The sequence below is a fragment of the Pelodiscus sinensis genome, chromosome 2, assembly GCF_052426305.1.
Source record: "Pelodiscus sinensis isolate ZL-2025 chromosome 2, ASM5242630v1, whole genome shotgun sequence".
In the NCBI taxonomy this organism is placed as follows: Eukaryota; Metazoa; Chordata; order Testudines; family Trionychidae; genus Pelodiscus; species Pelodiscus sinensis.
In genome coordinates this window covers 56007098-56033742 of record NC_143053.1, presented here as the reverse complement: position 1 = coordinate 56033742, position 26645 = coordinate 56007098, and the positions used below count along the sequence as shown (strand labels likewise).

The 26645-nt window shown below is 43.2% G+C and overlaps 2 protein-coding genes across 2 annotated transcripts in view; one reads left to right on the top strand and one right to left on the bottom strand.

Annotated features, from left to right (window-relative positions):
* Positions 1-7797, top strand: part of TERF1 (telomeric repeat binding factor 1) — a 65850-nt gene extending 58053 nt beyond the window's left edge. The window contains exon 10 of the mRNA XM_075920523.2: positions 4982-7797. Coding sequence (XP_075776638.2) covers positions 4982-4987 — 6 coding nt within the window. The 3' untranslated portion in view covers positions 4988-7797. The remainder of the gene's footprint in view (positions 1-4981) is intronic.
* SBSPON (somatomedin B and thrombospondin type 1 domain containing) lies at positions 1090-21762 on the bottom strand. Its single transcript, XM_006131526.5, has 5 exons — positions 20666-21762; positions 12066-12260; positions 4790-4880; positions 2873-3049; positions 1090-1462 (listed from the first exon to the last, which is right to left on the bottom strand). The coding sequence occupies exons 1-5, from the start codon at positions 20895-20897 to the stop codon at positions 1345-1347; spliced, it is 813 nt and encodes a 270-aa protein (XP_006131588.3). The 5' UTR covers positions 20898-21762; the 3' UTR covers positions 1090-1344.
* Between the last annotated feature and the right edge of the window lie 4883 nt (positions 21763-26645).

Genomic DNA, 26645 nt, shown 5'->3' with positions numbered 1-26645 from the left:
ATCAGAAGAGAGACCTGCAATTCAGTCTTTATAAGTACTATTAGGGTATGTCTACATTTGCACCCTCTTTTGAGATAGGGATGCAAATGAAAACATTTGAAATTGCAAATGAAGCCGGGATTTAAATATCCTGTGCTTCATTTGCATAATTGCGTTATGGTGCTATTTTGAAATACAAAACGCAGTGTAGATGCGGTTATTTCGAGAGAACACTCTTCTTCCGAAATAACTGCTAACCCTTATTCCTCATAAAATGAGGTTTATTTCAGAAGAAGGGTGTTCTCAAGAAATAACCGCGTTTTGTATTTCGAAATAGCTCCATAACGTGATTATGCAAATAAAGTGTGGGATATTTAAATCCTGGCTTCATTTGCAATTTCGAATGTCTTCATTTGCATCCCTCTATCGAAAGAGGGTGCAAGTGTAGACATACCCTTACAGTGGGAATGTGTCAGTTCTATAGTAGGACCAGATCTAGACCAATACTTAGTGCTTTTAAAAATCCTATTCAAAACTTTTAGCCAGTGAATAGTAGTTCAAGTACATTTTGTCACTTCACTGCTGTTATCCAGATAAAATTTTAATGAAAATGAGCATTTTTTTCTTTGAGATGGGTCAATCATCTGTGATATCACTATAGCAGAGACAATAGAACAATAAATCTAAATTTACACTGGTTTCTATGAAAGAATACTCCTTTTCAAGTCGGTCTATCATTAAGAATTTTCTGTAATTTGGTTACGATTGCTTTGTTAGCCTCATATGTCAAGAAATCCCTTTTGTAAGCAGTATTAAGTAAGCAGTATTAAGTCAGTGAGGCTTTCCATGCAAAAAAGGAAGTAAACTAGTTGAGTAGCTTTAATTTTTTTATATGAAGGTGGTTGCCTGCATTGGACAAGGAATACATACAGTACTAATCCACCTTCATTAAATGTTTATGTTCAGTACAATATAGCTGCCTTGACTTGTCTGATGAGAGACACAGCATTTGAACTGAGATGCAGTTCCTATATCCCATGGGGCAGATCTGTTCCTCTGATAGTGAAGAGTGCCTTGTTATCAATGAAGAGTTAACTGAAACTACTCATGTTCGAGACATTCAATCATTTTAATTTAAAAAGGGGGGGAATGTAGTGCATAGTGTATTCAGCAGTAGAAAGATCCATCTTCTTATCTGTAAAAGGCAGACAATCAGAAGAATTCCCAAAGTCTTTTTTTTTTTTAAATTTGATTAAGAATCAGAAAGCAAGCACAGCAGAAAAATATCATTCTTGTGGCTTCACAGAGGGTTAAATGGATTTTAAAGATGTTCATAGAGGTTCTTCAAAATCCTCTTTCCAACTTTTATGTAAAAATAAAACTATGCACAACAGGACAGGAACATTGTTCCACTTGCCGAACTTTCTTCCATGTTCCTTGGCACCGATGATTACCAACAGCTTGCCATCGGAGAACTTTATTTCTGAAATGTGACCGAGAGTAAATGATTTTTTTAAAAGAAATAATGGAATGTGGGTTTTCAAATGCTTTCTTTGACCTATAAATTTAACTTTTACAACAGTGCTACATTGGATGCTTTTAGTAAATAACACTGACAGCTCAGACCGATTAAAATTGTTTTGCTTTGAAGGATAGATAAATTAATAAAATTAATCTTATTCCTTATAGTGTAAGTTTTCTGGAGCTTGTCCTTTCTCTGTACAATGCCTGGTGCAATAGGGCCTCATCTTCAGGATGTTTGAACACTACTTATAATATACATGTTGTTATAATGTAAAAATGGAAAAAATCCGTCCCAAATACCTGATGATTTTTAATCCCTGTCTGGTTAACCACATTGGGTATATGGAGTCTGACAGAGTAATGTGCCAACCTATAACTGCTAGGCTGTGTCTAGACTGGCAAGTTTTTCCGCAAAATCATCTGCTTTTGCGGAAAAACTTGCCAGCTGTCTACACTGGCCGCTTGAATTTCAGCAAGAACACTGACGGTCTCATGTAAGATCGTCAGTGTTCTTGCGGAAATACTGTGCTGCTCCCGTTCGGGCAAAAGCCCTCTTGCGCAAATCATTTGCACAAGAGGGCCAGTGTAAACAGCACAGTACTGTTTTCCGCAAAAAAAACCGATCGCAAAATGGCGATCGGGGCTTATTTGCAGAAAAGCGCATCTAGATTGGCCACAGATGCTTTTCCGCAAAAAGTGCTTTTGCGGAAAAGTGTCCTGCCAATCTAGACACGCTTTTCCAAAAATGCTTTTAACGGAAAACTTTTCCGTTAAAAGGATTTCCAGAAAATCATGCTAGTGTAGACATAGCCCTAGAGTTTGGGATTAAAATTCACATTACAGCACTCCCACTTTAAAAGGATGGTGGACCTACAGTATCATCAAGCTTTGTTCAGTACAGAAGCTGCCCCATTCCTCCTTTTTCATAGTACAAGCAAAAGTTTTAAAACTACTATACTTGGCTACATGACACTGGAGATATTAATGTACAAATAAAATGAGATGTTTAAAATTCTAATATACACTTGCTAAATATCTTGGCCCTGATCTCAGCAGCCACTGTAAGTAAAGCATAAAGTTCTAACTGAATTGCAGCCTGGAAGAAGGGTTTCTTATAGGACAGAGCAGAATGGAGAAGTCATCTCAGCTACAGCAGCACACCAATGTGAGCTATTTCAGTTCAGCTTTTACATTTATATTTCACCATTTTGCTTCACTTTAGCCACTGCTTAAACTCTGAGTTTTCTTAAATTCCTGTGATTCAGTTGAATAGAAGGTATGTGAAATCAGAGCTCAGTGCTGTATGTTAAAACTATTATACAAGAGGCATTCAGACTCCTAACATTGAAATATAGCTTCCATCCCTTACCCATCAGCACCCAGGCCATCTCCAGAACAACGATGGTTGCCAGTATTCATAGCTGGAGGCTGGCAAGCTACACACACAGTATATCCCTCTCGTATATATTGCATCCAGCGGGCGTATGGCCGATTCTCCATGGTGCAATGGTGAGAGAGTGATTCAGTTTTAAATTCCACACAATATCTGTATGGGCATGGAGGGAAAAAAGTACCACTTTAACTGGGTTTAGTATTGATGAATATAACTTTGTCAGATGCAAGGATGTGAATCAATTTTATGCCATATCCAGGCATCTTATAAAAAGTATTAATAATACAGAGTTTAAACATCTCTTTCCTATGAGTCATTTGATGAACAGTGGCTAAGTTACAACCCCTTTCAGTGATACTCAAACTATGAACATTGGTTCTGACATTTTGTACATTATATCATGTTTGAACTGTGAATCAGCTTCTTAAATTAAGATGAAACACTTAATAAGGCTCCAGTCTCCCTATTTTCAGTCTGTTAACAGTAAAAGATAAAATTTGATGTATAACTATTTTCAGGATGCCTATTGGTTTCATTGGCCCAAGAAAATCATTAGGATAGAACACTGAAGACAGTAGCGGAGCTGAGTAGATAAAACCGATGAGCTAAATATTTGTACAGCTTCTGCCAAGCAACCTTAATAGAGCAGCCTTTAGGACTGGGAACATTCAGCCAATTTTGTTTATGCAGCAATCTATGTATAACTTCTCAGGCTTCTCATAGTTTCAGATTTACTTAACTTTGTTTTAGCTTTATTTATTGATTTTTTTTAAGTAGTTACTCTAAAATTTTCCATGACCTCAATGAATGTCTAATTCAGGATAAAAGTTCCAGAGGAGTAGCAGTGTAAGTCTGTAACTGAAAAAACTTAAACAACGAGTAATCCTGCAGCACCTTAGAGACTAACCAAAAAATGTAGATGGTATCATGAGCATTTGTGAGCACAGCCCACTTATTCAGATGAATGGAGCAAAGGGTCAAGAGCTGCAAATAGACAGCAGAAAAGGAGGGGTGCTAATTCTGTCCACACACCTATACAAGTGACATCATCACCACATAAGGCACCACATCAGCGGCTCATATAACTACATCCGCAAATGTGATCTATGCCATCAAGTGCCAGCAATGCCCCTCTGCCATGTATATTGGCCAAACTGGACAGTCTCTATGACAAAGGATTAATGGACACAAATCAGATATTTGAAATGATAATACAGAAACCTATTGGGGAACATTGTAATTTGCCCAGGCACTCACTAATGGATCTAAAAGTGACAATATTATTACAGAGCAATTTCAAAAACCAGCCTGAGAGAGAAACTGCAGAACTTGGTTTTATTTACAAGCTTGACATCTTGAACCTTGGTCTGAACCAAAGACTTTACTTGGATGGGCTGCTACATTCATCACCCTAATGACATTAAGTTATGTATCGGGCAATTATAGTCCAATCTATTGGCCTCATTTAGCACAGACACTCTAATTGACCATTTTTTCCCCTTCACTTTCCCTCTTCATCCCCTCTGTCAATTTTTCCCCTTCTCTTTCCCTTCCCATCCCCACTTTTTCTGCTATTTATTTGCAGCTCTGGACCCCCTAGCTCCATTCATCTGAAGAAGTGGGCTGTGCCCACAAAAGCTCATAATACCATCTACATTTTTTGTTAGTCTCTAAGGTGCTGCAGGGCTACTCACTGTTTTTTAAGTTAATTCAGGATAGTTATCCAATAAAATAATGACAAAAAATAAGATGCAGTACAGGAGGAAAAGTAGATATGTAGTTATTTAGAACTGTGTGCTGCCCTTAAATTATTCCATATCAAATTAAATTTCTCTCTGTAGATAGATACTTTCTACTTAACAAGTTGATCCAAATGAACATGTGATAGATTACCCAGTTTCCTCTGTATCAGAAGACCATAATGGAGAGACAGCTCGCCTTTTTCTTTCCTTACTGTATTGAGAAGTAGTTATGAAAGCAGGAACTGAAGAGAGAAAATAGAATAAGAATACAACCTTTATGAAATGAGATGGACATCTAATCTATATTTTACTTATAGAATCAATTATGTTGTCTTTATTACAGAAATGATGTCTCATTAAAGATATCAGCGATGGAAGTCAGTGGTTTATTGAAAAAACTTTACAGCCTGAGCAAACTTCTATCCTTCAGTTCTGAAATGAGGAATGAGTACAGTCTGATCTCAAAGCTGGAATGTGAAATATCTGGGTCAGATTGTGATCACCAATTTGTAACCTCATTTTTTTTTTAAGATCTCCATTTTATGTTATGTACTAACTGCCTAAAACAGGGGTGTCCAAACTTTTTTCAAAGAGGGCCAGATTTGATGAAGTGAACATGCGTGAGGGCCAACCATTTTGCCTGACATTCTTTGAACCATTAAAATTAAACACAAATTAACTATTTTATGCAAAGTTTATTGCAAACGGCATACTTTTCATTTCATCACATGGATGACAAATCTAAACAGGTGTTAAGTCACTCTGCCTTTCATATCTGAAGGCCAGATTAAAAAAAATCCAGGACGCTGAAATATGTGTCAGGAACATTGTAAAGTACATTACATATTATTGGTAATAGAGGTTGTCTGTCAACTTTTAAGTTCAAAAAATATGAACAGGAACATAACACCAAGTATACATGTTGTGTCCAAATATATTTATAACTGATTTAGACCAACTGACATTAACTGAGATTTTACAATGTATTCATCTCAATACATATGGATTCGTTGGGGGCCATAAAAGATAGATATTGCCAAATTACCTGGGGGGCCGTATTAAACCGGAACACGGGCCGCAATTGGCCCGCGGGCTGGACTTTGGACATGCCTGGCCTAAAAGGATGGGGGGGAGGGGGCAGATCCACACAACAGAATAACTTTGTGGAGTAATCCACATCCCTAATCAACCTAGTTATGCTAAATGAAGCACCAGTATAGACTGCACTATGCAAGCAGGAGAGCCTCTCTCACTGACATAGCTACTGCCTCTTAGTGGATGTCTACACAGCAACACTATTTTGAAATAACTAGCATTATTTCAAAATAACTTAACTGCCTGCTGTGTAGACGTGGACTATTTCAAAATAATGTTGAAATACTGTCAAGCTGGAGGACTTCTGCTCTGACTTCTGTAATCCTCATTGTACAAGGAATAAGGGAAGGCACAGAAAGAGAGCTCTATTTCAAAGTGCTGTGCAGATGCTCCCAATTTTGAAATAAGCTATTTCAAAATAGCCTACACAATTGATATAGCTCAATTTGTGTAGCTTATTTCAAGTTTAGCCTTGCTGAGTAGACACACCCTTAGGGAGCGGGATTAATTATGCCTACAGGAGAGCTCTCTCCAGTCAATATAGTGTCTTCATTAAAGTGCTACAGCAGCATATCTACTCTGATGCAATGTTTTAAGTGTCAACTTACCAGAAGTTATAAAGTATTTCAATCAGCTACTTGCCCAGGAAAAGTGCTTGACACATCACTGAAAAACAATCAAGAAAACCATCTGGGGCCATTGACTGCCTCTCAACCTTTGGCCCATCCACATGATCTGAAACAGCTAAGTTCCAGCGCAGAAACATGGAGAGGGAAAGGGACAAAGCTGCCAGTGGCAATGTGGCCAAAAGAGAGTCTGTATTTGGGCTTGTCTACTTTTGTAGCACTCCAATGTGGACACTCCCTACAGCAATGGATGGGGTTTTTCCAATTGGCATAGTTAATCCACTTTCCTCAGAGGCAGAATGCTTCTGTTGACCCTAATGTTATCTATATTGGAAGTTAAGTCTGTTTAACTACATTTCTCAATGGTATGTATTTGTATACACTTAAGCAACGTAAGTGAGTTATGTAACTTTTTAGTGTAGTCCTGGCCGCAGTTTCAGAGGCAATTCTTGTCTGAGTATGCAGAGGCCATCCATCACCATATGCAAGCACTGGCTGGAGAAAGAGGTAGGACTCTGACAAGACTTTTCACTTAGAAGAGGTGAGATCTCAGGACTTTTATTTTAGAAAGTTCTATACTTAACCAGTGTCTTTTATAATTATAGTGACTGGTTAAACAAAGCTAAAAAGAATTTTAGGTATACTGCCTCCACATTGGCCAGTGACCAATCCTTTGGCAGTAATGTGGGGAGGTCTGACATTACACATATTATTTATGAAAATATGCTTATCAATATGATATAATTGATGTACATTAGGCAAGATAATTTATGTAAGGTATCATTGGAAAGGTTAAGATTTACAGAATAAGATTTTCCTGTTTGTACACATGTACCATTTTTGTACCTGAATTTAGGAATAATGATTAATGCATCTGTATTTTATCTCTGCCATTTTGGGTGACACCCATTGCTAACATTTCTGGTACTACCATGGAAAAGCAAGACAGGCATGATAGCCCATCAGCAAGGACAATAAATTGTGAAAATGCTTAGCCTTCCTGCAGACATTCCATAGTGTCATTGATTCATGGACACTGATGCCTCAGAGTCAGGTGCCCTGGTCACCTCAAGATAGCCTCCATCTTGATCTGCTGAACTGTTCCACTGGGAGGTAGGGAAATCAAACAAAGGATTACCGCCTTATGAAAATCTTGTATAAGGCAGGGAAGGAAAACAACCATGGCCTTCCCTCGCTTATCCCCTGCCTATCCAACCTAATGGGATACTTGAAAACAAAAGGACTCGAACTGAAGGAGGAGGAGAACCATTAGACCCAGGCTCGAAAGATACCTATGGTCTGTGAAGGACTCTACCTAAAACAGTAATTTGGGTGAGGAATTATTTGTAACCAATTTCTTTAGTGAATCTAGTTTAGACAGCATGTTTTGTATTATTTTCTTAGTAATCTCCTTTGTAGTTTGCCCCCTCTTCAACCACTTAAAATACACCTTTTGTAGTTAATAAATGTATATCTTGTTTATGTAATTTGTAACTGGGAGGCAGGCAGGAAGTTGTGCATACCTTCCTCCACAGTGAGGGAGGAGTGAATGTCATATAATTTTGGATTTTTACTCCCAAGAGATGTTAACACTTGAGGCTGTGGCAAGTCCCTGAAACTGAGTCTCCCCAGAGCTGATCTCAATGTCTGTATCATTCTGGAGGTGGGTGCTTGGTGGCTGCATGTGTGCTTGGCTGGAAGAGGCTTGTGAGCCTGGCCCAGTAAGACCAGATAAAGGGGACCTAGAACAGACTGGTAAAAGGGGCTGGCAGAACAAGCTGAGACTAGGGGTGTATAAGCTCATCAGATGACATCCTAAGAAGGTCACACTTGCTTTCACATTGTACCAAAGGGGTTAAACAAGAAGTCAAAGGGCTCACAGCTAGACAGAACTCTGGAGGAGTGTGTGTGAGCAACTGAGGGCTTTTACTTAGCATACTTTCCAACATTCCCAGTGACCTGCTCCTGTGGAATGGGGAAGGGTTTGGTGCCACCCCTGAGGAATAACAGGTCCTAGTGGGGAGTTGCAGAGCAAGCCCATTTGCACTCACCCCACAGCAGCAGTTACTGTCTTAGGTGTCTGGCTTGGTTGACGCCCCAATCTAGGCATTGCGATCTGGTCCCTGGCACAAGTTTTTGCAGTGCTGTTAATACTTTAGCTGTATGAGGGAGCAACTGAGCCAAGTTTGAGTGAGTGCACTGTGGGACTAGAGTGACTGGACTTTGAAGTCCCATATCACAAAGAAGGCCTTGAAACAAGAGGAATATATCATAGATGCAGAACAGTGACTAGACTTGACCCAGACCCTGGAGGTTTTTCGCCTTCCTCTGTAGCATGGGGTACAGATTACAGCTGGAGGATTCTCTGCATCTTGGGGTCTTCAAAGTATTTGAAGGCTTCAATATCTGAGATATAGGTGAGGATTATTCTAGGAGGGGTGGGTGAGATTCTGTGGCCTGCACTGTGCAGGGGGTCAGACTAGATGATCATAATGGTCCCTTCTGACCTTAAAGTCTATGAGACCCAGGGGACTTTTGAGCATGTGATCCAGCATGTGGGTCCACTTACAACAAACTGATGACCATCTAGAAGGGACAGCAGGCCAAGATGTAACAGTCTCCATGCCCATTTAATCCTAGCAAACTGCCAATTATATCAACTGCAACTATTTCTCTATCTGTCTCTTTTTGGTGATGATCTACACACCTACTAAGTAGGAACTGGATTGACATAATTTCATTTCATATAAGCCACTAAATTGGCATCTGATACTAACAAATCATTCTTCCCATTTTTGTTTGAACAGCCACATGTGCAAATCAATTAATCACATGCCTGAATACCCAATTTGTTGCGTGAACACATGCACATTCATTTTGTTGGTGCACAGACTGGAAAAACCTTTGAAAGATTGCTTCTAATCTTCAAAGACAAAGAAACAGGAATTTAAACTTCCTTTGTATTTTCAATTCTGTTTCAAAGGCCTTCATTTGCTTCTGACTCTACTCTGTACTTTGCCATTACTCTGTACTTTGAAGTAGGAATAAGAGATCCTCCGGAATAGGGCTTTATACTGGAGGATCGGGCCAGTCTAGACGCTTTTTTTCCTGCTTTTCCCCAAGCCGGAAAAAAAGCGGCGGACATGTTTATTTAAATCCGTGGGGGATATTTAAATCCCCTGCGGATTTCCCTATTCCCACTTTCAAAATTAGCATGCCCCTTCCGAAAAAGGGGCCAGTGTAGACGTAGCCCTACTGTTTGCATGTGTCTGCTAAGAAGCCACACTCTTTCATTTATAAACGAGGCTCTAATATGCCATAGAACAAGAATACAAGAGAAATGTCCTTCCAGAAAGATCCAGGCAAGAAGGGTTTAAAATGTCGTTCTTGTGGCCCTCCTGCAACCTTTTTGGCAGCAGGCTTTTTTTTTAACCCTCTTCCCATCCTCACTCACACACAGACTTCTTGCATGCATGTATCAGCCAGTCCTAAACCACAGGGTACATGCTTCTAAAGAAGACCCACATTCCAGCAACCCCCTATGGATTATAGATACCCACAGGACAAGTCCCTATAGACTTTAGGAGGAATTGGTCTTAGAAAGGACTACCAGAAGGTAAGGAGATGTCATCTGTTTAGGACTACCATAGCCCTTCTATCCTCAAGAGAGTCCTTTCATCTTGGAGCCATAACTAAGACAAACTGGGCTTCTGCTGCCTCCCTTGCAGAAGATTCTTATATCTCATAGCTAAGAAAATGTTTCTTCTTTAGTAAGGGAGTTTTGGTATTCTAGAGGCAAGAAAAGCTTTCTTCTTTATTTTGCCATTTTGAAGAATTTCCCAAAGGCAGTGAGCTAGATTTGGATCTGGATCAGCCAACTGTCTCTCATTATTAGAAAAACAAGAAGTCCTATGGCACCTTATAGACTAACAGATACATTGGAGCACAAGCTTTCGTGGGCAAACACCCACTTAGTCAGATTCACATAGAGGAAATTCCAGAAGCAGGTATAAATATACAGGCATAAGAAAAGAGTTCCAAAAGAGTAAGGCTAGAGATAACGAGGTCAATTCAGTCAGGGAGGATGAGGCCCACTTCTAGCAGCTGATGTGGAGGTGTTCATGTCAGCTGCTAGAATTGGGCCTCATTCTCCATGAATGAATTGACCTCGTTATCTCTAGCCTTACTCTTGATTGGAACTCTTTTCTTATGCCTGTATAAATATACCTGCCTCTGGAATTTCCACTACGTGAATCTGACGAAGTGGGTCTTTTCCCACAAAAGCTTGTGCTCCAATGTATCTGCTAGTCTATAAGGTGCCATAGGACTTCTCAATGTTCTTGCAAATTCAGACTAACATGGTTACCCCCTCTAATTCTCATTGTTAGAATACCCTCAGAAGATCACTTGAAAGTAACAGGGTTATTTGGTCACTCACATAACAAAAATGTTGTGGTCTCCAATAGAACAGCAAGACCCTATTTTCTTCCTAGAGCATCTCCTTGGGGTGATTTTGCTTCCCTCCCTCTCTGTTGGGAAGATGATGGAAATAAAGGTAGCACTTTCAATTCAACACCTATCCCAAGAACCTACTCAGACCCTGCAAGTACTGGGCACTGACTTCCATAAACTATGGCTGTCCCACCTGAAGGTGGATTTATTGGTGGCTTTCCTTTTCTAAGCTTTTTGTGACCCCATGGATAAGTAAGTGGAAGGGGCTGTTATTTAACAATGTATATGGGGATGGTACTCAGAATGCTACTATACTCTGTGCTTCATACTATTCTAGCATGGCCATCCCAATGGCTCATGTAGATCTGAGACAACAAAGCTTCAAGCTGCCCTTTATGGTATGTAGGAACCTCTTGAAGTACCTCATCTCAGCTGAATGCCCTCCACATGGATCAAGCTTCCATTTTTCCTTCAGAGACAACTTCTTGGGTGCTTCTACATGGGCTCAGAGACTTATCTAGAGCTGTCTCTGGGAGGAAGATATTTCCTGCAAGCTTTGTTTCCTCCATCTTCCCTTTTAGAGCTCCTGGATTTTGGAAACTGCCCTAATGAAAGAGGTCTTGGAGCAGCCAATAAAGAGTGACTTTTTGTGTTTGTGTCAGTACAAATGCTTAAAGGAACACATTGTAAGATGGATTTTAAAACTGTTGAGTGGCTTAAGTCAGGAAAGTGAAAGGAGTAGGGAGTTACAATTCTTTGAACAATTAACTCCTTGTAAACACTTCCAATAACACCCTCTGTCATTTAGGTGAAGTGCATACACCTTATATACATTGTTTCCTCTTTATTGGGTCTGATGCTGCAAGATGTTAGGAGCCTTTTATGAGACCATGTGAAAGATTCTGGACTACCCCTGAAATCCAAACCTTGCCCCATAGATGTAAGTAAATATTTGTCAGAAAGAACAAGCAGCTATGAAATAATATGAAAGTAAAAGAAAAAGTTTTAAAAGGAAGGTCTGTGGAACTGAAGAAGAGCTCAGTAAAACTCTAAAGCTAGGTCCCATCCACCAACAGAAGTTGGTCCAGAAAAAGATATTCCTTCATTCACTTTGTATTTCTCAAAGTTTTAAAATGCATTTGTACTATGTAGCTTGTAACTGCAACTTATTATCATCAGTGCCTGGGGTGGGGAGAACCTATTATTAAGTAATGACAAAAGACATCAGGCAATTCAAATAAAGAGTGAGAGTACCGTGTTCATGTCCACAGTGCTGACCCTGGTAAGTCAGGTATTCCAGGCAGCCAGACTTTTCTTCAAGTGGGGGGCAAGGTTCCCCACCATTTTTAGGTTCCTGCTTCACATAGCGCCTACGCATTCGCAAATTAGGCTTACACTGCTCCGCACAGCCACTCCAGTGACTCCACTCTCCGACAATGCACGGAAGAGCTACAAAGCAATATTTGAATATTACTAGCAGTCAATATCAGTATCTTACAGTAGCACCCTCTAACAACTCTAGCATTAAGACCCTCTGGGGATGCCTTTACTGAGGTTTAAGACTAAACTTTTCCTTTGGGAAGATTATTCCATAATTGCCCACTTCAGGGTTTCTGTCATGTTTCTCTGAAACATTTACTGATGGTCATACTGAAGACACGATACTGGACTAGAAAGATCTGTGGTCTGATTTAGTGTGTCAATTCATGTATTCTTAATGTTGGTTTAAAGGATGAGAAAAATAAAACTTAAAACAGCAGAGTTAGGGGGTATCTGCTCTTCACTCATCTCTTTCCTTGGAGTTACTGGTTTCCCCTTAGAACCATTTGTAGACTTTTATTTCTAGAGAATCTTGCTGCTGGTAATTTATTCCCAAAAGGTATGTCTACACTACAGTCCACCGACCAGGGATAGCAGCTGAAGGTACAGATAGGAGAGGGAGGTACAGTGGGAGAAGACCACATCCTTCTCCCCTGCAGGTAATGTGGAGCGAGAAGAGAACTGCAGACCTCTACTGGGCATATGGTGGAGGGATCACTGGGCAGCGGAGACAGGTGAGGGGCAGAAGAACAGACATAGAATGTTAATGGCTTTAACTTTAGACTGCAGTCATTTTTCCCCTAGGTAAATAAATGCAGTACAAAAAGACTATAAGGCATACATGACAAGTAGAGAGTTAGTCTATGGGGTCATGCACAGGCCACAGGGGTAAGAATGTACACCTGAACATGGAAAGGGAATGGAATGTACTAAGTACAAAAGGATCTCTGTCTGCCGGAATCATTATTGTCCTTACAATATTTTCTGTATTTTGAGTACAAGATAATTTTTTTCACACAGCCTTAATTAAAGCCCATGGAAGTCAATGGAAAGATTCCCATTGTCTTCCATGAACTTAGGACGAGAGCCATCTTCAATATTAATTTGCTTTCTCTGGGATTTTTTCAATTAAATTAGTATCCATTTCTCACCTAAGCACCAAGCCCTATGGAAACTGCATGCATACATCTAGGGGAAGAATTTGTCCCTTTGATTACAAAATGCAGTATTTATACTATGACACTACATAGGAGTTATTTTTCCTTTTTACTAACCATTCTGTAGGGACAGTTCCATATGCATTAATATCTCAGTTTCCTTACAGCCTACATCTAGACTTCACTCAAAACCGTTTAAAAATGTTCTTTTAACTGTATATTTTGGTATGATGATAGCACCTGCTTGTCCCATGTGCTGAGTAAAAACACATAGGCTACGTCTACACTGGCACCCTTTTCCGGAAATGCTTAAAACGGAACCGTTTTTCCGTTATAAGTATTTCTGGAAAAGCGCGTCTACATTGGCAGGATGCTTTTCCGGAAAAGCACTTTTTCCAGAAAAGCGTCCGTGCCAATGTGGACGTGCTTTTCCGCAAAAAAGCCCCGATCGTCATTTTCGCGGTCTACACTGGCCCTTTCGCGGTCTACACTGTGCTGTCTACACTGGCCCTTTTCCGGAACAGTTTTTCCGGAAAAGGACTTTTGCCCGAACAGGAGCAGCATAGTTTTTCTGGAAAAATAATGACGATTTTACATTAGATCATCATTGCTTTTCCGGAAAAGCAAGCAGCCAGTATAGACAGCTCGCAGCTTATTCCAGAAAAGTGGCTGCTTTTGCAGAATAAGTGGCCCAGTGTAGACACAGCCATCGTGGGAAACTGTCTGCCCTAACAATCTTACAGCCAAATAAAAAATGGACAAAAAGTAGCAGGGAACGGAGAACTGAAGTGCCTTACCCAAGGTCATCTTGGGCCACTGACACAGCTGGAATTAGAGCCCAAGTCGTCTAACTCCACTGGGATCTTTCAGCCTATCCACTAGTTTATGTTTCCTCCCAAAATACCATCAAATATCAAAATCAGTTTTCTGGTGCTGTTATTTTCTCAATAAAATTGTATTCAGGATTGTGTAATGGAAATGCCACTTCAGGAATTATTATAAAGCACTAGAAGATTTACCCCATTTTGCTCAGGTCCTTAAATCAATTAATTTTTTTTATTAATTTAAATCATTTCTCTGGGATGAGGCTGGGAATGAGGGGTTCAATATGCAAGCTTCCTCAAGGAGAGAGGACTACCCCAGCCCTCTCTCATCTCAGTAGCTTGGGACCTCTCCATGGCTACTGCAGCTGCAGTGGGCACAGCCAGGGAAGGGGTGCATTTCCCCAGCCTGGGATTGGTCCAGACTCATCTGCACCCTGTGCTCCCCAGACAATGAGGAATGCAGCAAACTGTGCACTTTTCCCTCATTCCCTGAAGAAGAGGAATGGCCAGCAATGATCCAGAACAAATTGGGGAGAGGAGCTTCAGCCCCCGCATTCTCCCTAAAGGGCCTCTGGGGAGGTGGGAGGCTTAAGCCTGCAGCACTCCTGGATGGGGAGGAAGATGAGCCCCAAGCCAGCCCTGTTCACCTGCCTCGTGATTCTGTCTCTTCTCTGTTTGGGGTTATGAGAAGCAATCCCATTCTGGGAATATCCTGTGTCCCTGGCACAACCAAACCCTTCAAGAACTTGCTCTAAGTTATGATACGAGGAAGCTGCATACTCAATTTGGTGGTCCTAGCACTTAGCATTTAGGAAGAGTTTTGAACAGATACACATGGGCACAAACAAACTCAAATATATAGAAGATAATGGTACGCATATTAGCATTACAGATTCTTACTGCTATGGAAATCTCTTAAATTGTTTAAAGTTTTAATATTGCCTGCATGACATTCTGCATGCTTTTGCTTATCTCTAAATACCTTTCATACTAAATTGTTCCTATTAGGCACTATAATGGAACTATAACATAAGTGGGTGTATATAACTGGTGAAAAAGGAAATATTATTAATCAAAAGAATTAAACTAAGTGCTTAAACTTTATAATTTTAATTTAACAAAATGTGTTTTAAATAAAGTAAAATATTAATTTATGTCCAAAAAAAGTTTTTAACATTGTCTTTATTTATGACAGGGATACAGAACCTTTTTTGGGTTGAAGGCCACTGATCCACAGAAAAATCAGTCAGGAACTACACAAAAGTGAGAGGCAACCTCCCTCTCAAAAACCTCAACTCTTACTGATGTATCCCCTCAACTGAGATACCTCACTCTCCTGGTGCTCCAGTCTCAGGGGGAGTGTGGGGAAGGACCCAGGTTCAGAGCTTCCCATGGGTCAGATAAACTCTTTTTAGGTCCTGGGGTTAGTAGATTTTGTGAGCCCCCTAGGCTCTGGAGTGAAGCCAAAATGAGGAGTTCAGTGTGCAGAAGAGGACTGCCATGGAGTTGGCTAGGGATGGGGGCGCAGTAGGGGATGAGAGTGGGGAGGTCTGCATAGGAGATAGGGTGCTGAAATAGGCTGAGTGGGGGTCTGGCTGCGAGTTTGGGTGCAGTAGAGGGTGAAGTCTGGCCAGGAGAGAGAGTTCAGGAGCAGGATGTAGGATATCTGGCCATAGGGGACAGTACAGAAGGACAGGAGGATGTAGTGAGTGGCCAGGAGGGAGTGTGTAGAAGCAAGGGAGGGTGCAGAGTCTGGCCAGGGGGGAAGGTGCAGGACTAAGGAAAGGGAGTAGATTGGGGCTGCAGGCTCTCGGCAACAACGGGGGTGTGAGCGAGAGGACTGAGGTTGTGTGGTCTGAGCATGAGAGGAATGGAGGGATGCTTACCTAGCTTTGCAACCTTGCTGCTCCCAGTCATCATGTCCCAGGCACAGCCTCCCACTGTTCCTGTTGGTGACAATTCTGGCCAGTGGGAGCAGCAGGGAAAACCTCCAGGCAGTTCATCCCTGTGCTGTTGTTCCCACAGCTGGGGGGAGGGAAAGCAGCAGCAAACGAAGCTGCTTGCTTTCCCCTGGAGCTGGATAGGGTGGTGAGACTCGGAGCTTTCTTCCTTCATCAGTCCTCAGCGGGAAGCCAGCACTGGCACTCAAACTTCATTGGAGGGGTACAAGATTGGAGGGGCACCACAAAAAGTGAATGCATGCTTTTTCTGAGTTTCCATCTTGTGATTGGAGAGAAGCTGGAGGTATAGGCAATCATAGAATACTAGGACTGGAAGGGACCTCAAGAGGTCATCAAGTCCAGTCCCCTGCCCTCATGGCAGGATCCAGGACTGTCTAGACCATCCCTGATAGACATTTATCGAACCTACTCTTAAATATCTCCAGAGATGGAGATTCCACAACCTCCTTAGGCAATTTATTCCAGTGTTTAACCACCCTGACAGTTAGGATCTTTTTCCTAATGTCCAACCTAAACATCCCTTGCTGCAGTTTATGCCCATTGCTTCTTGTTCTATCCTCAGAGGCCAGGAAGAACAATTTTTCTCCCTCCTCCTTGTGACACCCTTTTATATACCTGAAAACCGCAATCATGTCCCTTCTCAATCTTCTCTTTTCCAAATTAAACAAACCCAATTCTTTCAGTGTTCTTTCATAGGTCATGTTCTCTAGACCTTTAATCATTCTTGTTGCTCTTCTCTGGACCTTCTCCAATTTCTCTACATCTTTCTTGAAATGCGGTGCCCAGAACTGGACACAATACTCCAACTGAGGCCTAACCAGCACAGAGTAAAGCAGAAGAATGACTTCTTGTGTCTCGCTCAAACACACATGTTAATGCATCCTAGAATCATGTTTGCTTTTTTTTAACAGCGTCACACTGTTGACTCATATTTAGCTTGTGGTCCACTATCAGCTTGTGGTCCACTGTCAGCTTGTGGTCCACTGCTGACAGTGAGGTTTAAAGGCACTACAATGTGTCAGAATGGAGAGAACCTGGTGCATTCACCATCCGGAATGAGAATATGGATAAAAAAATTCCAAAGATGGTGTCAGCTTTCTGAAAATAAATGAGCCCCTTTTCAATACACGATGTGGTGGTGCAGGGTTTTATTGGATTACGTCCATTTTTCCAGTCCATATTCCCTTAACTTACTTGCTGGTAAGAATGTTGTAGGTGGCCGTATCAAAAGCTTTGTTAAAGCTGGCCCTGAGGGCTTTGGGAGGACCAAAACCAACGTATTTGCATATTTGTCATTTGCTTAATGAATATTCAAATGAATGTTATCGGTTCTCGGAAAGCTCGTGAATGGATTTACTGGTCCCCGTGTCAAAAAGTTTGGGAACCCCTGTCCTAGGTCCTTTTCTGCTGTACTCCTTCCTAGACAGTCACTTCCCATTCTGTATGTGTGAAACTGATTGTTCCTTCATAAGTGGAGTAGTTTGCATTTGTCCATATTAAACTTCATCCTGTTTACCTCAGACCATTTCTCCAATTTGTCCAGATCATTTTGAATTATGACCCTATCCTCCAAAGCACTTGCAACCCCTCCCAGCTTGGTATCATCTGCAAACTTAATAAGCGTACTCTCTATGCCGATATCTAAATTGTTGATGAAGATATTGAACAGAGCCGGTCCCAAAACAGACTCCTGTGGAACCGCACTTGTGATACCTTTCCAGCAGGATTGTGAACCGTTAATAACTACTCTCTGAGAACGGTTATCCAGCCAGTTATGCACCCACCTTATAGTAGCCCCATCTAAGTTGTATTTGCCTAGTTTATTGATAAGAATATCATTTTTTTTCCCCCAGTGCTTCATCTCTCTACATGCATCATCATGCTGCCCCGTGGGGTTTATAAAAGAGGAGGACACATATGTGGCATAACCTCCAACTATACATCTATGGACATCACAGTGCAGAGGGTTGGTTCCCTTCCTCATATACAGGTAGGCATTGTAAATAGCCTGTAGAAACAAAGTAGCTATTACTAGATCTTCCTGAATAACAGCCACTTGCAAGAGCAACAGAATTTGCAAATAAATGTCCAGTTCCTTTTTTTTCCCCATGTGATAGTTGCTTCTTTCCTCTCTTTATATGGTCTATTACCACTCTCCACCCATTTTCTCTACATGAGCTTCAAATAATGCATCACAACAGTGCAGTTATAGTATGAAAAGTGACTTTACAAAAATGGATCCTTCTTATTCAACAGATCTCTTTCCTGATAGTCCTAATTCTAATTTTTTGAGACACAAAAAATAGAAGTTCACTATAGGGATGTTAGTGTATGTAAATGATTAACTGATAAGCCTGGACTTATTGGTTAAGCTCGATGACACACATTCCCCACCCACCTTGCTGTCCCTGTATCACAAGCACCAGATCCCACAGATTTGCCTCCCCCCCTCTCCACAGCTTGAAAGGTGTGGGGTCTGGTGGAAGCCAGTGCACAAAGGAAGCCGGCTTTCAAGCCAGCTCACCATACTTATTGGCTTCCATGGAGCCACCTTCCCACCCCCACCCCACCTGCTGCATTGCTGCCTCTCTATCAGAGGCAGCAGCACGGGGCGGCAGGAGCTGGTGCCATGGGGAGCTGACTTTTAAGCATGCTGGCTCTGGGCTGCCTGCCCCCCCCCCCTTGCTCCCTCCCACAGAAGCAGTGTGGGGGGGGAAGAGGGCAGCAGGCAGGAGCTGGTGCCGAGGGGGAGCTGGCTTAAAAGCTGGCTTCCCACAAGCACTGGCTTCTCAGAGCTGCCTCTCCTCCTCCCCCCCGCTGCACTGTTGCAGAGGAGGAGAATAGACGGGCAGGTGGATGGTGTGCAGCCTCTGTCTGCAGCGGGCAGAGCTCACTGCAGATAGAGGCTGCACTGTGGGATGCAGGCACAGCTTCTGTCCGTGGGGATGGTGGAGCAGCCTCTGCAGGAAGTTTGGGGCCCCCACAAAGAGAGGCTGCTGCCACCACACACTGCTGCTTCTATATCAGAACAGCTTGAACAGCTCAGGTGTTTTTTGATTGTTTGTTTATTTGTTTGTTTGTTTTATTTTTTTTGAGCAAGTGCAATGATCACAGAAATAATTCTGCTGATGTTCCGTCCATTGTTTTTCCAACCTGAGATTACAATGTAAATTATACGAAGTTTTAAAACTGTAGTTGATGCATTCCATATTACATTTTCTTATGACTGTTTTTCCTCTGCTAGTATCAGGAAGGAAGGCTGATTTGTTGGTTAGGGCACAAGCCGAGATCTTAGGTGACACGGTCTAGTATAGACATTCTTCGAGACTTTAGGCAATTCACTAAGGCTATGTCTACACAGCAGTGTTATTTCAGAATAACTGACATTATTCCGAAATAACAGTCCGTGTCTACACAGCAAGCAGTTATTTTGACATAATATCGAAATAATGTGGAGCTGGAGGACTTCTTATTCTGACTCCTGTAACCCTCATTTTATGAGGAGTAAGGAAAGTCGGAAGAAGAGTGCTCTAATTCCGACTTCCTGCTGTGTAAACAGCACCAAAAGCTATTTTGACTTAATCTAGCAATTGACATAGCTCAAGTTGCATAGCTTATTTCAGCTTTAGCCCTGCTGTGTAAACCTGCCCTTACTCTCTGTGCATCAGTTTTTCAGCCATAAAATGAAGATAACACTGCCTTCCTCTTAATGGTGCGTGGAGGATAAATACATTAAACATTATTGTAAGGCACTCAAATACAAACTGATGTGTGCTCTATGGGTAACTAAATTAGCATCACCAGTCAGCCTAAAAAAACATATTTCAGCAAATGTATCTCTGGTGTGAATCCATTAGCTTTGTAATTTTACAGTGTGAGAGCATTTAGACAATGGCTTAAAAAAAAGTTCCATATCATTTTATGGGGTACATAAAAGTGGGCATGCAAACTCCAAGCATAGCAACTACCGGCAACTGGAAACACATCCCACATGTGGAGGGATAGGCGAAAAGATTGGTCAGTCTTGCTTTTCTGCTTAATGCAACGCCTAACCACCATGTTCACACAGGGCCAAATGCATCCCCGTCTCTTGACAGACTGAGGGTGAGTGACAGCAAAGATGAATAGGTCCCCACTGTGATCTGCATTCTAAGGAAAAGTCAGAGCCTCCTTCGCATCATCTTACCCCCATTCATTAGTAGGAAAAAAGCAACAACAGAAGAGTGGAACGTCAAGTGCATACGCCACCAAGATGCAACAAATACATGTTCTGACTGTTCCCCCAGCGTTCTTACACTGTCTTTACGCCACACCCAGTAAGGCCGGGGCAGTAGCTCCCCTGGACTACACGTTGCAGGTGAATGGAACTTTGTTTCTTGCGCTGCCCCCCTGCACAGGTCACCCTCAGTCACTTCCTTGCATTCTTCCTTGCGGCGTGACTCACGCTCGGTAAGAGCTGGGGGAACGCTGGCTTGCTCCATAGCTCCCCGGGGCTACTCGGGCGGAAGCCAATGCCGCAGGGTGCCGTGGCTGCACCGAGCCACCTGCATGCTCCTGCCCTCCCTGCGCCGGGCGGGGGCTGGCTGACCTACCTGGGCATGCCTGCGGGTAATCGTAGCAGCAGTCCCCAGTGAGCTTGCAGGCTTCGTCACAGAAACAGGTGCCATAGGCTCTGTCCTGCCTCCAGCCGGTGCTGGCACAGGTCGGCTCCCGACCAGGGCAGCACCTTCCCTCGTCAGCGCAGCCGGCGTCAGCGCTGGGCCAGAGCCTGCCCGGCCCCAGCAGCACCATCCACAGGACACTCGCCAGGCCCCTCGCGCTCATGTCTCCGCAGCCCCGGGACAGAGCGAAGAATGCAGACGGCCGCCCGAGCGCCTCCCGCCTAGGCCGCAGGGGGCAGCATCCCGGCTCGGCTCCCGCCGCGCGACTGGCTGGATGGCCCGAGCCCCGGCCCCGAACCTTCGCCGGGATGCGGCGCGCGCCGCGCGGGAGGGAGGGTCAGACCGCGGGCAGGTCCCCTCTGCGCCGCCCCGCCGACAGCCCGGCCTGGCCAGCGGAATGCGGGCTCGCGCTGGGACCCGGGCTGGCTCCATCCTCCGAGGGCACAGCAAGGAATGCGAGCTCTGGCTGCCGGCCAGAGGGAGAAGAGACAAGGCTGCTGCTGGCACCACTTCCCTGTTGCTTCTGTCCGCCAGCCCCTCTAGGCGGGAGCCACTGCTGCCCCAGCCCTGCCTGACCCGCTCTTCTGCCCCAAAGGCTTCTAAAGTGGGCCTGGCCCTGCTTAATTGGTGCCAGGGCTGAGCCCCGGCTCTTCTCGGCGCGGCAGTTCCTAGCCCCGGCACCTCTAGGCGTGCAGTGCCCGTAATGAAAGTTGAAAACATGCTTGAGGCCAGCGTTCCTTGTGAGCTGTGCTCTTGTGGTGGCGCAGGAGAGATTCAAATGCCAGGGGCTGACTAGCAGAGCACCACAGCTCGGTTTTTTTGTTTCTGCTGGCGCTGCACTTTCACATATGTCTCCCTGCACATCACACATTTATTCTACACATGAATGGAAAAGATTAGAAGGAAAATTGCTTGAAGCCTGGATCTTCCTTCATTACACACGAAGCCCTGAGCCTGGTTTAAGATTACAAGAGAAAGTGAATGAGGCAGGACAGCTCCTGACATCCTTTCAGGCAAAGCTTTGGGATTCATTAGAAGCCTGACTGAGGAAAGGATGAGAAAGGCTCTCAAGAGGTAGCTCCAACCAGACAGAAGGTCTCACACTGTTCCCAGAGCCACCACTGACAAAATTTTCCTGCCCTGAAATGGCAGCACAGCAAAGTGTTAGTTGGAACCTTTCCTAGCACCATGAGCTTGTGAGGTTTCTATTCATAAATGCCCTACTTTCAGTAATTCCACTGAGAATAGTTGCTCTTGTCCAATGCTTTGCCTTCATATAGTTGCTTGTTTGGTTGGTTTTTATATCTGGCAAATGGTAATTGGTATGGAGGAGCCAATAATTTGTTGTCATAAGAATCTTCCTGAAATTGGGGGAGAATCCAAAGGGTATTTACTTAATAGATAATGAGAAAGTGGTTTTTTTCCTCTCAGCAACCAAAGTTTACTTACTAAATAAACAAACAAACGTTGATTGCTGGGGGGAGGGGCAGCAAAAGAAATTGTAATAGTTCAGCAGTTCAGTCTGAACTGGACAAAAAGAGCATGGCCTAACTTAGCATGACCATATTTTCTCAAGAGGGAAAAGGGACACCCCTCTCTGCCCTGAGGCCTTCCTCTCTACCTCATGCTTGGGCTTGGGCTAACTCAACTTCCTCCTGCCCAGCACCTCCCTGCATAAGACCAGCCCAAGGCTCCCTTCTCCCCCTCGTTCCTGGGATCTGCCCAAGCCCCCCTGCTGCCCTGTTGCTCTCCCACTTGTTGGAGTTGTCCCAGCCTGAACCTTTCTCCTGAGCTTTTCCTCCTGTGATGATCAGTTGGCAGGAGAAAACAGGACAAATGCGCGCGGGCACACACACACACACACACACACACACACACACACACACACACACACACACACACACACACACACACACACACACACACACACACACACACACACACACACACACACACACACACACACACACACACACACACACACACACACACACACACACACGACAGAGCTTTAAAATGGTTCTGTCCTGGCCAAAATGGGGTATATGGTGACTACAGAGCATGGTCTACCCCTCAAACCACATTTTAAAGTATGAAGTCTTTCACATGTGTTAATACACAGCATAGTTAGGACTACACCAAGGTGGGCAAAAGGGCCTTTGCAGGCCAGATCCAGCCTGCCAAATGGGTTGATCCAACCCACGAAGGTCCTGCCACTCCCCTGCCCCCAGGCCAATCAGGGCCTAGGGATGGGCGAGTGCGCGGTGCTTAGAGTCAACCCTGGCAGTTGCCTCTAAGCTCTGCATACTTGAGGGCAGGGGTTAGATACTTCGCACTCTCCCTGCCCCCAGGCCAATCAGAATCATGTGAAGCCTCATCCCACCCTGGCCCCTGACCTGCAAGGAGTGTGTCGTGCTTAGAAGTGCCACACACTCCTTGCAGTATGGGGGCAGGGCGGGAAGAAACTTAGCCCATTCCCTTCTTCCCCAAGCTTTGATTGGCCTGGGGGCAGAGGGAGCACATGAAGTCTCTTCTTGCCTTGCGAGAGGCTTGGCACTTAGAGCCAACTACTAGCTACTGCTCAGGCCCTGATTGACCTGAGGGGGCGGGGAGGAGTGCAGTCTCCTCCTACCATCAGAGGTGTGGGCACCTAGAGGGAACCACCAGCTGTTCTGAGCAGCTGGCAGTTCTCTCTGGGGGTATGTCTACACTACCACCCTAGTTCGAACTAGGGTGGTAATGTAGGCAACCGGAGTTGCAAATGAAGCCTGGGATTTGAATTTCCCGGGCTTCATTTGCATAAAGCCGGGCGCCGCCATTTTTAAATGTCTGCTAGTGCGGACTCTGTGCCGCGCGGCTACACGCGGCATGGACTAGGTAGTTCGGACTAGGCTTAGCACGGACTAGGTAGCTCGGACTAGGTAGCACGGACTAGGTAGTTTGGACTAGGTAGTTCGGACTCCTCGTAACGGTAGCGTGTAGCCGCGGGGCACAGAGTCCGCACTAGCAGACATTTAAAAATGGCAGCGCCCGGCTTTATGCAAATGAAGCCCGGGAAATTCAAATCCCGGGCTTCATTTGCAACTCCGGTTGCCTACATTACCACCCTAGTTCGAACTAGGGTGGTAGTGTAGACATACCCTGGGGGTGGCAGGACTTCATGTCAAATCAGGGACTGTGCATGGGAAAACATGGCAGTGACTTGGCCCCACCCCTTCCGCCTAAGGTCCCACCCCTTCTGGGGCAGCCTGGGGCCATTTCAAAAATTTCTGAAGTAGCCCCCAGTCAAAAGTTATTGCCCACTGCAGGACTACATGTTTCAGCCCGAAGGTCATACTCCAAATGGTAGAAGCAAATTAACTGCAAAATACCAACTTTCCCAACTTAATTCTTTCTATGATGTATATTGGTGCTTAGATTCAAGGGTGGTAGTCTTAGGACTACCATAAACAGAGGTGTGACAGAGTATATCTTGTTATATTATCTACTATATATGCTCCAATACTTAGGTGAATCAGTCTGAACTAGGGCTAAGACAATGTAAATGTGTAAGTGGTTAACCAGTGATCTTGGGCTCATCAGTTAAACTCTTCCCAACACCTCTTCACCCCCACTGTGCTGCCTCTGCATCAAAGGCAGCAGCGTGAGGGTGGGCAGGCAGGAGCTGGTGCTTGTGGAGAACTGTCAGGCTCCCTGCGAGCACCGGCTTCCAGGGAGCCACCTTCCCCTTCCTCTCCCCCTCACACTGCTAGCTCTGATACAGGCTGTCCTCACAACAAGATGCATTCCAAAACAATTGGACTTACAGCCGGTCCCTGACTTACAAACGAGTTACGTTCCAAGCACTTGGTTGTAATTTGATGTGTTCGTAAATCAGACCCCATTCATTTCAATGGGACCGCGCTGTTCATAAGCGCGGATCGCCATTTGTAAGTCGGAGCCGTGCTTAATGGGAGGCTGGTTGTAAGTGTGGCTGCTCGTACATTGATGCGTTTGTAAGTTGGGGACTGGCTGTATAGCGAAACAACTTAAAGCAGGGAAATTTTTGCCCTGTGGCTGACTTCCATTGGCTCAAATTGGTGGGGAGGGGGAGTTGCGCAACTTAGGAGCAGGGAATGGGAGGACTTATAACACATCAGTTCCTACAAGCATCAATGACATTAATATGACACAGATGTAAACCAGGGTGACTTATAGTGGGGACACGCTGTACAGAAGCTGTAGCATGAGGGGGGAGGCAGAAGCCGGTACGCATAGAGAGCCATCTTTAAAGCTGGCTCCCTGTGCTCTGGTAGCAGCAGGGAAGAGGGAAGGAAGGGGTGGACAGCTCGGTGGCAGCTGGTGCTTGTGGGAAGCTGGAGAAAATTTCAGCAGTGACATGTTTACCAAATAAACACATTTTAACATGCCTAGTCTGAACTTTGCATTTTTCCTAGTTGGATTTCATCACAACTTTTATGTTAAAATGATACTTAAATACAGGAGGCCTGATTCTGCTCAGTCAAATGAGAAATGAAAAGTAACTCATATAAAGTCAATAATGTTGGAACAATGGAAGAGTGGTACAAGTCTATAGAGTGGTGTAATTTAACAGAGCTACTTCCAATTGAGATTGGGTAGGCAAAAGGAGAACGATGCCCAGTAGTTACATTTTCAAAATATCAGGTTGAGATCAGGATTGTCCCTGCCTTGAGTTTTTGCTTTAATATTATTCCTATGATTTCATTTGAAAGGCAGAGAAGCAACAAAGCTTTTTCCAAGTGGCAGTACTTGTATAAATGGAATTTTAAGAGTTATCTGTTACAGATTTTTGTGCCAAAGGTAGTGCTAAAATAAAATTTAAAAAGTATGATTAAAAGAAAGATTAATCTCAGTGGAAATTTTTAAGGATAAGCATGGAATTCTATCTATAACAGTCTAGGTAGAAACAAGATTAAAAAGCACATAGTCCTATTTTTAATCTTCTATTGGGAGCATTAAGGCAAGTCATTCTTCTAGGCAACCAGAAAATAAAGTGATAATTAAAGGAATGAGTAGATTCATTCCAAAGAGCAGACATATCTTGGCAGATAATAGTATGTATCTATTTGGTCATGGAAATGAGCTAACTTTGAGAGCATCATTTTTAAAATACAGAAGTATTAATTATCATCATTATATAAATAAGTTAATATTATGAGCTAAATTCAGCCCAAATTCATTAGTGCAAAAGCTGGTGCCAATAAGTTTATTTCCAATCCCAGGAGTAAGATTCCAACCAAAGATCATATTGTGACTCTCACAAATAGGCACTGCCTTTCATTCAAGGTTCTTGCAAAGACATAATCTATCCCTGGATTGTCTTTACATTGATACTTTTTTTGTCATTTCTTATACAGTGGTTTAGCCTTTTCTAATAAAAAATCAGTTTCCTGATAGTTTATATCTCTGTTAACTAAACTCAGAAGGATTTGATTTTTATTGGTAACTGGCAGTAAACATCAACTTTTCCATGCATACATAACCAATGAAAACATATTTCCATTGATAGTAATAGAAATTTCTAGATTAGCAAAGTAAGCAATATACTGCTTGTGAGCTTATTAAAATTTTAATTTAAGGCTATTTATATATTTTAACATATGTTGATAATTTGTGTTTTAATGGTATAAAGTTTTTGAATTTCAACATCTCTTATAATTAAATAATTAATGTCTGAAACTGAGAACATTACATTGATAAAAAGTGGGATCTGGGAGTTTAGATATATTGTCTGTCAATTTGGTGCAGTCTGCACACATACACACAAGCAAACTCCCTGGAAGACTCTAAGGGTGTGTCTAGACTACATGGCTCCGTCGATGGAGCCATGTAAATTAGTTTATTCGGCATAGTCAAAAAAGCGAAGATTTAAATAATTCCCGCTTCATTA

Bases quoted from the DNA above. Each gene is read 5' to 3' on its own strand.
- SBSPON (XM_006131526.5), bottom strand. From the start codon at position 20,897: ATGAGCGCGAGGGGCCTGGCGAGTGTCCTGTGGATGGTGCTGCTGGGG. The intron at 12,261-20,665 runs GTAGGTCAGCCA...ATTGCTTTGTAG, and splicing joins TTACCCGCAGGCATGCCCAG to CTCTTCCGTGCATTGTCGGA. The intron at 3,050-4,789 runs GTAATCTATCAC...ATGCCCATACAG, and splicing joins TCTGATACAGAGGAAACTGG to ATATTGTGTGGAATTTAAAA.